The sequence below is a fragment of the Mytilus trossulus genome, chromosome 9, assembly GCF_036588685.1.
Source record: "Mytilus trossulus isolate FHL-02 chromosome 9, PNRI_Mtr1.1.1.hap1, whole genome shotgun sequence".
Taxonomy (NCBI): Eukaryota; Metazoa; Mollusca; class Bivalvia; order Mytilida; family Mytilidae; genus Mytilus; species Mytilus trossulus.
Window position 1 is genome coordinate 65250232 of NC_086381.1, and position 11480 is coordinate 65261711.

General features: G+C 32.5%; 1 protein-coding gene across 1 annotated transcript; it reads left to right on the forward strand.

The window, feature by feature from the left end:
• The first annotated feature begins 855 nt into the window (after positions 1–855).
• Positions 856–3396, forward strand: LOC134684857 (toll-like receptor 4). Its single transcript, XM_063544168.1, has 2 exons — positions 856–1420; positions 1498–3396. The coding sequence occupies exons 1-2, from the start codon at positions 1061–1063 to the stop codon at positions 3382–3384; spliced, it is 2247 nt and encodes a 748-aa protein (XP_063400238.1). The 5' UTR covers positions 856–1060; the 3' UTR covers positions 3385–3396.
• Positions 3397–11480: the final 8084 nt, after the last annotated feature.

An 11480-nucleotide genomic window follows, 5' to 3' on the forward strand; every position in this document is an offset into this window, starting at 1 on the left:
TTGAAGCCTTTAAAAACTACAGTTACATTTAGTCTGGATTGAAAGAAATTGCTAAGTATACATTAACCCGTATAAATCGTAGTGACAACACTATTTAACTCCAAGATAAAGCGATCAACAGATTAAAGACTATCATATGTGTTAATCAGGCCATAAACATGTCACCTAAAGAAAACAGTAAAATAAAACAAATGCTATAAACATGATAAACATATCTTGAATTGTAAAATAATTCTTATCAAAATCAATCCCAGCATGAAATTATTACTTCCCATATGTACGAGTGCTATTAGGATATAAAATAAACACTTTATCATACTAGCATATCAATATCGGAAATCTGACTTTCATGGATTAAAAATATTTTTATGAGAATTAAAAGATCAAAAGATGTACAGTTTAGGTTATTAAAGATTGAATGGATATAATTCTGCATGCAGTTGTAGTACATAGTGCATTTGGCCTGTAACTACTATTATAGTATTATCAGATTTGGCGTCATTCAATATATTCTCTAAATCATATTGGTAGTCAAACATACATGGGTATCTTTCCATGTCTTGATTTAGACAATGGTTGTTTTATTTCATTGGACATTTAAATTCGTGGATAAATAGTTATCAAAGGTACCAGGATTATAATTTAAATAAAGTCATCCACGAAAAATTGGTACCCGACGAATAAAAGTACTTTCACAGTATTCTAAAAATTGGGAAAATGATATACTATGGGTAAAATTGAGATAAAAAAGCTGAAATTATAAAGAAAAAAAATAATGAAAGTTTACATTATCTTTGCAGGGCACATCAACCTGTGTCATAGCATAGTTACAACTTTTGTAATACTAGTATGTTTCCAAAATTCAAGATGCAATGGAATTAAGACATGCCAGTTTGATACTTTGTGTGTTTGTAGAAAAGATCCCGGTTCAGAACTTCTAATAGCAAACTGTTCTGATACGAATCTGCACCGTATACCTCGGCTACCAAACGTTCTTGTAGAATTATCTTTCCGAACGAATAACATCAGTATAATAGACGATGGCATTTTCGAGGAAAACATGTTCATGAAGTCCTTAGATTTATCTTTTAATAGAATAAAACACATAAGGAAAAACTCGTTCAAAGGACTAAACAATTTACTCTTTTTAGATCTCAGCAACAACGATTTGAATTATGAACACATTTCGTTTGAATCAGCAGCCTTTTATTTCTTGGAGAAACTGAAAAGCTTGAATTTGAAAAGAAATGTCAACAGTTCTTTCGTTCCAGATTTATCGAAACTTCAATCACTTGAAACGTTGTCAATGGATTTCATTTCGGACAACATTGCAATTCTCGATGAAAAATTTGTGTGCTTGAAAAACCTAACATTTATAGATCTATCTGGTGTTACCGGTAATTGCAAAATGAATACACCGGTAATTGCAAAATGAATATACTTACGAAGAAAACATTCGTGTTCTTGCCTCAAATAACTCATTTAATCATATCAAAGTGCAAAATACAATACATTTACAATGGAACGCTTACGAATATGAGAAACATGTCCGAACTTGATGTTTCTTTAAATACATGTTTGGGATTTCCAGCGCTTGAAAATATAACCACTGATATTATGCAATCAGCAATAAAAGTTCTTAAAGTTAACTATATTTATGGTATATTCGAAATGACTTCAGTACTCAAATATTCTCACATAAGGAATTTGCAAAATACGTCACTTATCAGGTTCGAAGCAGCTGGAAATCGAATCAAAAGCATCGAATCTGGTGCATTAAGATATCTTCCTAAGTCCCTTGAAAGTGTAGACTTGAGGGACAACGTTTTTTCTGTTGGCCAATATTTGAATGACTTAAAGACGATACATATCACTTCTATTGATATTTCTCATACTTATTCCACTCACAACATGCTAACAACCTACTTAGAGATGTGCATTCCTCGAGAATATACTGTTACAATTAATTCTCAAAGCAACTGGTTGTATAAGAAGATTACATTTTTTGAAAGTATGAAAAAAAGATTAATAATTCCAGTTCCACCAAAATTGAGAACATTTCTATTTAGATCAAGCAGACTGAAATATGAAATACCTTATGTAAGGTTTACTAAAAATGAACTGAACAATCTTAGTTTCAGTGACAATACCTTACACAGGTGGACAGGACCCATACGTAATGTTAAACAATTGACTTCTTTAGACCTATCATCGAACACTTGTTCGAATGTTTCAAAATTATTTTTCAGTAAGGATTTCAGTATGTTAAAAAACTTGCTATTACATGACAACAATTTAGGGCAAGTCATAGCGCAAGATAATAATGGTGAAATATTGAAGAATCTGAACAACGTCGTTTACATTAATCTGTCTAAAAACAAAATTAAGAACATACCAAATTTGTTTTTTAAAAAGCAACACAATTTAAAACATTTAGACCTCAATGAAAACATGATCAAGGATATCACATTTAAAGTTTCTCATATGAATAAACTCGTGTTTTTGAACTTAAGAAATAATCACATATCGAAGCTCAGTAAATATGCTTTGAACGCATTGGACTCGGTTGCCAAAACAAGTGTAAATTTTACAATCGATCTTCGTGGCAATAACATTTTCTGCAACTGCGATTCCATATCGTTCGTCAAATGGATGGTAAACACACCAACCCATCTTCATGGTTTGAAAAAATATGAATGTAAAATGCCGAACAACACACAAATTTTCATTCACAACCCTAGACAAATTTTCAAAACGCTTCAAAAGGAATGTATGTCATATGAAGGGATTATAATTGGAATAACGACAGGAATATTGATTTTTATTTTTATTCTTTGTGGTGGAATCAGCTACAGATTTAAATGGAAGCTACGTTATTTATACTACATGGTCAAGGTCAAATGGCATCAAACCGACAAGGAATCGGACAATAAAGATGAGAGAGTGTATATGTATGATGTTTTCGTGTCATACGCAGACGAAGATCAAACATTTGTCCACAATATTCTTGTTAAAAAATTAGAGAAAGATGGTGGAATTCAGTTATGTTTGCACAAGCGTAACTTCTTACCTGGGAATGATATCGCCACAAATATCACATCCGCAATTCACAATAGTCGAAAAACAATGGTCATAATGTCTCCATATTATTTAGCCTCATACTGGTGTATGTTTGAATATAATATGGCAAGGATGGAGGGTATATATGAGCGCGATTATGAAAACATTCTTTTTCTAGTATTTTACAAGCAAATTTCAACTTGCGATCTGCCACTTCAAATACTCGAACTGGTTCAGTGTCAATCTTACATTGAGTATCCAAATGATGAGTATGGAGATGTTGTCTTTTGGGAACAGCTAAAAAGAGCTATTCAATCTTGCTAATGAGTTCGTTTTGGATTTAACGCAACATACATGTTAACGTAAGAAAGGTACACTTGTGTTTACCAATGAATGTATACGTATATTATTGGTACGGGTATAGGCCGATTGCATTATAAGGACGATAGATAATATTGTGTGGCCCGTCTGTTATTTAACTTCAGAATGTACATGTTAAATTGTATTTGAATAACTTGCTGTTTTAAATGTTTGTCTTTTTTTCCTTCCCACTGTTTTCTGTAAACCGTATCTGTTAAAGCTTCTAGCACAAGTAGATTTAAAATTGAGAATAAAAATGGGGAATGTGTCAAAGAGACAACAACCCGACCATAGAACAAACAACAGCAGAAAGTCACCAACAGACATGTTACCGGTCCCCAGTTCAAAACTGAAAAAGGAATTCAAGGTTATGCTAAACTTTCTGTGAATATCCAAGAGAAATGAGGGTCTTGTCGAATGAAACTGGTATACAAATATTCTAAACTGTTTATCAGCTGTTAAACATCACAGCAATTTGAACCTTATACTATCAAAAGGATAGAGTTTTCTGACATAAAAATTTAAAATAAAAATGATTCAAACAGATTTTTGACATGAAATTATTTAGCCACTTTCCTATTTTGACCCACCTATCATGGCCAATCCGGTGAGTAGAGGACATGCAACTCTTCGGTCAAGCTGTATGACACAAGGTCGAACTAAACACATGTCAATTAAGCATAAAAAAGAGGGTGTAAATGGGGTCTTTATTCCTTATGTTGTTTTGAATTTATAAAATTAGAGATGCAATGTTGTCTTCAAATAATAAAAATGTAAATTTTTTGCATGCCTGCTGGGTTTTTTTGTTAGTAAATTAATTTATATTTGTCGACTTTTATCACACATATATAATGTTAAAATATAAATTTTAGAGATTTATAAATAAACTGGATGTCCGTGATTCATATGTTTAATGGAAAATTAAACTCTTCATGATACACTTATGATACAAAAATACTTGTTTTTCTGTTTTATATATTTTTACTTTTAAATCTTTAAATTTTTAAAAAGTTTGTGTTTGTGTACGTTTCTATTAAAGAATCATTTAGTAAAGCATTTATTAATTTGTATTGTAGTCTTGTAATGTTATGTTATCATTTAAATGTTAAATTTAACATTGCCATACAAGCAGGAGGTTTGGCATTCCAAAAAAAAAAGAAGTTCAACCCACCTTTTTTTCCTTTAAAAATTCCTGTACCAAGTCAGAAAAATGGCCATTGTTATATTCTAGTTCGTTTTTGTGTAAGTTACAGGTTAGCGTTGTGTTTCTGTTGTGTCGTTTGTTTCTTCTTATATTTGAGTGTGAACTCGCATTGCTATAAGCCGTGTCACGGTACTTTTCTATTCCATATTCATGTATTTTGTTTTCATGTTTTATTTGTTATTCTTATCGGATTTTGCCTAATGCTTAGTTCGTTTCTGTGTGTGTTACATTTTAATGTTGTGTTTCTGTTGTGTCGTTATTTTCCTAAAAAAAACAAAACAGGTTCAACCCACCTTTTTTTTCTTTAAAAAATTCCTGTACCAAGTCAGAAAAATGGCTATTGTTATATTATAGTTCGTTTTTGTGTGAGTTACAAGTTAACGTTGTGTTTCTGTTGTGTCGTTTGTTTCCTTTTATATTTGAGTGTGAATTCGCATTGCCATAAGCCGTGTCACGATACTTTTCTATCCTAAATTTATGTATTTAGTTTTCATGTTTTATTTGTTATTCTCATCGGATTTTGTCTAATGCTTAGTTCGTTTTTGTGTGTGTTACATTTTAATGTTGTGTTTCTGTTGTGTCGTTATTCTCCTCTTAATGTACTGCGTTTTAGTTTGTAACCCGGATAACGGTTTAGTTCTATCGATTTATGAGTTTCGATTAACGGCATACTACTGTTGCCTTTATTTAGTTTAAAATGTTCTGAGCCTGAGTGAATTTGTATGTTCTGATTATTTTTTTTCTGTTTCTAGACGGCCTTCTCACATTGAACATATCTTCAAAATTACTTCTATAGAACTTGAAGATGTGTATCTGGTATTTTGTGTTTTTAATATAGTTATGTTGGTGGCTTTAATGCAAAAACAAGAATTAGCCGTATTTGACTGTATGAAATTATATGCAGAAATTATAGAAAATAGTTTAACAAAATGCAACGTTGTAAGTTAAATCCGGCTAATTAAAAGGAATCCTCACTCTCTCCCCCGATTTAAACCGTAATGTATGTTTTAAATCCGAAGTTTCTGCTTCTTATAAATTCATATATCATCAGAATCAATGATAAGAATTGTAAAACTCTATTATACAGATTAATGTTCTATAACACCATGACACCGAAACTATCAACGGCAATTATTGCTGTAAAATTCATCCTTGATTAGGTAATTAATATAAGTCACGAAATGTATGAAAAAGAGCGCCGAAACTTAAAAATTACAAAAGACAGGTGATTTTCTGACGGATTTCATGTTATTTTATACAGATCATGTATAAATGACTGATCATGTTTCATTCCATATTTCTTTAGAAGAACATATAAATGCTACGCCGCCACATATCTATCTTAAAACTGATTATAAACATGAGTAATTAAATGAACTTTCTATCCTTTATTCATGCTATTTGAGATAACGAAGTTTATGACGGGTTTTATCGATAATATATAATTTTAGGCGTATGACCACTTGATATATTTATCAATACATCTATATATGGGAGTATTGAATCATCGAACACGAACCATTACACAATTGTGAATACAAATCATTGATCCTTTGTTCAACCCTTGTTCAAATTAAAATAAATTTATTGTAAGAAAAATAGTATCTAATCGAAATTATGTAATATAAGGGACGACATCAAAAGTTCAATGAAGGATAAAAAACTTAATTCACATAGTTTTTTCGCTGACCCCCCGTTATTCTCCTCTTAATGTACTGCGTTTTAGTTTGTAACCCGGATAACGGTTTAGTTCTATCGATTTATGAGTTTCGATTAACGGCATACTACTGTTGCCTTTATTTAGTTTAAAATGTTCTGAGCCTGAGTGAATTTGTATGTTCTGATTATTTTTTTTCTGTTTCTAGACGGCCTTCTCACATTGAACATATCTTCAAAATTACTTCTATAGAACTTGAAGATGTGTATCTGGTATTTTGTGTTTTTAATATAGTTATGTTGGTGGCTTTAATGCAAAAACAAGAATTAGCCGTATTTGACTGTATGAAATTATATGCAGAAATTATAGAAAATAGTTTAACAAAATGCAACGTTGTAAGTTAAATCCGGCTAATTAAAAGGAATCCTCACTCTCTCCCCCGATTTAAACCGTAATGTATGTTTTAAATCCGAAGTTTCTGCTTCTTATAAATTCATATATCATCAGAATCAATGATAAGAATTGTAAAACTCTATTATACAGATTAATGTTCTATAACACCATGACACCGAAACTATCAACGGCAATTATTGCTGTAAAATTCATCCTTGATTAGGTAATTAATATAAGTCACGAAATGTATGAAAAAGAGCGCCGAAACTTAAAAATTACAAAAGACAGGTGATTTTCTGACGGATTTCATGTTATTTTATACAGATCATGTATAAATGACTGATCATGTTTCATTCCATATTTCTTTAGAAGAACATATAAATGCTACGCCGCCACATATCTATCTTAAAACTGATTATAAACATGAGTAATTAAATGAACTTTTTATCCTTTATTCATGCTATTTGAGATAACGAAGTTTATGACGGGTTTTACCCCCCCCACCCCCAACCCCCCTCCTAACTTAATTTGGGAAAAATTGATTGACCAATAAAGGGCGTATATGCTTAGAGTATACCTTTTGTATCGGATGTTGTTTTCTCCTCAACAACGTATTTTTGTTTTGTATATTGACTTCAACATCTCTTTTATTAAAAATGTTGGAAAAAAGTGTGGGTGTTAATTTATGCATTGAGAAAGATACGGCTAAATCATAATTTCTGCATTTTTCATCTGTCCACTGTTTTTTCTCTTTAAACAGCTCAATATTTCATATAATATATAGCTTTGAAACAAATATTGTGCCAACAGCGGAGAGAGGAAAAAGCACAATTCAAAATGAATGCAGTGCCTGTGATAGGGTTTGTGTTATTTCTATTTAATGTCTGTAGAACACTGTCAGATTTTACTATGTTATCTCATTATAAACAATCCATATATAAACTTTAAATCTTTTTATTTTATTTCTATTTTGTTCAAACAAAATTCAAAGAAAAATGTTAGTTTTTATTTAGTGTTCTTTCACTCTTTCTTCTTCTTCTGTGTGGTGAAGTGCTGAGAATTCTGCTTGTGTTTCCTCAACTGGTAGTAGGTCGTTCCTCTAAAAAAAGAGAATTTTTACTGTAATATTAATCATATGAATATTTTCCAGGGTGTACATATATATATACACAAAAATGTATTTGAAATGATCATATTCAAAAACCTTTCCTTTATGTAAAATGTGTTGCCAAAGGAAAGAAAGAAGTTATTGACCTCTTCATGATGTCTTTGTTTAGAAATTCCGCCAGTTTCTGGCGGTCATTTTTATAAATACTTTTCCAGAGAAGTAGCCTCTTCTGTGATTTTTTGCTTCGACTTGCAATACATTTTTCGGACATTTATTTGCTGAAGTTTATTGACAAGTTTTTCATAATCATTTGTAGGATTCTTTATTATTTTTTCTTCCATGTTGTGTTGCATAAAACCAATGATTTTATAAGCAAATCTTATTTAATCCGTCAACTCACCATGCCGTGTAACCAAAACAATCTGTGTTGATCTGTATATGATTTCATATCGTTCAAAATTCACGATCGATTAAGCGTTTGAGCGACATAGATAAATGGAGTCAATATCGTCCCTATACTTTCGGCCATAAAATTGTTTTCCGGTACGATTTGACGACTTTTATTTAGTTTGAAAGCCCATGTATATGTTAGGGGCGAATTTGAACTTGTATTTTTCATTCCGAAAATCGATGTCGGATAAATAAAACTTGCAGCGATTTTTACCCCCCCCCCCCCCCCACCCCCAAACTATTTGAATAAAGTTTTTTATCCGACATCGATCTTTTGATGTCGTCCCTTATAATGCATAGTATCAATTTAAGTGACTGTACATGTGTGTTAGGAAACATGCCATTTTTTGAATCATTGGTTTGATATAATAATATAAAAGGCAGTTTACGATATAATTGAGTGTTTTGATTCATTTTTGACATTTTCCAAACTAACAGCAATGCAATCTACTTACTTGGTAACAGTCTGCAATAGTGTCATCATAACACTGTCATCCAAAGAGAACGCTTCGTCTCCATCCTCAAGAAAGTCTATGTCAACTTCTGGAGTTTTTAGATGATATGAAGGTATTAGGGGAACAAAGTGATTTGGAACCCAGTTTTGTCTGGTCATATCGGTTCTTGTAGAGCTCCACATGATGACAAAAGGAGTTTCTTTACTTGAGATTTGTATCAGGTTATTTCTCGGCAAAATTTGTCTGTTGAGTGTAAGCCTTGGTAATTGGGCTCCTAAATCTGGGTATACAGAATACATACTAGTATTTGCACATGATGACAATGCAAATAACTGCCAAATTCCCATAAATATGCCACATTTGACAATCTCAGAAACTTCAGTGTCATAAATTCTGCTAATGACTTCATTGGTAAGTTTTTCGCCGGGTGTGTATTTTTCTGAAAACATTGCATATGTTTTTACAAGATTCTTAGCTTCTTTTTGAGGTAAATCAACACCTTTATTTAGGTATTCGTTATCAACATATTGGTGCTTATACAAACATATTTCCACCACGATACGCGCTCTTATTTCTTTGTGGGCAGTTTCATTGCCAAAGCAGGCGACACTAGCAGACCTAAGGAGGCTGTCATTCTTTTTTTTGGATTCTATCCCTTGTTTCTCATCTTTTTTTTATCATATTTCTCTTTTGGGTCTTGTCTGTATTTTTGCTTCCAACGTCCCTTTTGTTTAAGGGAACACTCTTATTTTTCTTTGATGTGCTTTCCCAATCATCAACATGTTGTAGGTTAATACACGTGCCATTGTGTGTAGTGCATTCTCTACAAACGCAGCTAAGTAAACGTGTTGCCAATGTTCCGTCAGCTAGAGATTGGACACCATGCTTCTTTCTTGTATCTATAATAGCTTTGACGTTAATTCGGTCTGGTCTTTGTCGTTGAATGTCTTTTTCCTCAACAAGAAAAAAGGCACGTTGTGTGTGGCAACATTTTTCATCGGTGTCTTTTGGTTTTGTCAAAGCACCCTTTGCATACATATAAAATTCCTCTGCGGTTTTAACTATTGTATTTCTAGATTTAACAGCATTTGCTACTGTTCTTTTTACAACCCCAAATTCTCCATCGCATGGACCTTTTCCATGTCTCGACCCAAAAAAGAGCTATTCGATGTGGAATCCAAAGTCGTCTGATCCTTTTCTCAAATCCTCAAAAGGCGTTTTAGATTTGAATTGACTTGCAGCTCCATCTGAGAAGTGTATTTGTCTGTCGATGACAATGTTCGTTCTTTTCAAATACTCGTTTGTTATTGTATTGAAACAATGAACAGCATGGCTATCATGTTTCATATCTGGAGTGATGAAAATCAAACTTTCATTCATATTAGCTGAACACGATTGACAATGGTAGTATGCTACTATTGAAAACAAGGTAACTTGGCCATGATTCCAGTGCGCGCTCTGAGCCTCGTCTTGATACAAACATGTATAATTTTCGGCGAAATCCATGCAAAAAACAACCCACTTCTCAGGTACATTCTTTATAAGTATGCTGAATTGCTCGTATTGCCAAGCTGCATTATGCAAATGAACACTAAAAGGACCAATTTCGGCTGCAAATTCTGCCATGAAAAGAGTAACGTTATCCTTTTTCATCTGTAGCATCTTTCTTGTCTTTTCACCCCTCTGTCTATTATAGTTTGGTTCTCCCATCTGTGCCACTGTAGAGTAGTTGATTTTTTTGTTTAAAACATCAGTTAGGGATTTTGTAAATTTTTCAGGGCCACATTTATCTCACCTTCTTTCCAAACATTTTTATGGTAGAACTGTGAGTTAAGCGCCTTTGAACAAAGGGTTTCTTCAGATATATCATTGCGATTCCTGACAATGCTTCTGTTTCCAACTACTTTTTCAATGGCTTTGACTTTAAGTTCAATGTTTGTGCAGTATTCACACAAACAATTGTTGAAAGCATTCTTGTTCATTGTTTTAAAGTTGCATGGTCGAAGGGAAGAAAATTTACTGAAACTGATGTTGCATTCTACGGAAGCGTATTAGCGCCACACATTTTTTTTTTCTTCCTATGTTTGCGTTATAACGCAAACCTTACGCAAACCTTTGCGGTATAACGCAAACCTTTGCGTTATAACGCAAACCTTTGCGATATAACGCAAACCTTTGCGATATAACGCAAACCTTTGCGTTATAACGCAAACCTTTGCGATATAACGCAAACATTTGTTTTATCTTATTTCTTATTTTAGATTCAAAGGAAACAGTAGTTATTAATGGAGGAGGCTGGATATAATAAAATTTATCACCTTTGTAGTAATTACAAAGTAAACTACTTGAATAATTAGATCATATCAATGACTAATAATGAGCATAATAATATAAGAAGATGTGGTATGAGTGCCAATAAGAAAACTCTCCATCTAAGTCACTATTCGTAAAAGTAAACCATCATAGGCCGAATTACGGTCTTCAACACGGAGCATGGGCTCACACTTAACAACAAACTATAAGGTCCCCAAAAACGATATCCAAGTTACTACTAGTATATATATTACAAAGAAAATTGAGTAAATTGAGGTTATACCTAAGAAAAAAATCAACCCTGCTAATATAGCTATAACCGAATATAAATATACTTCCAAAGTAAGCTCTCGTTTGAGAACTGTGTAAAGTAGTTTACATTCAAACAAGCTACCCTTTGGCAATACATGTATAGAATGAAGATGTTTCATTAATAAAATTATGTTCTCTCTATTCAAATTGCTACCCAAGCATCTTAAA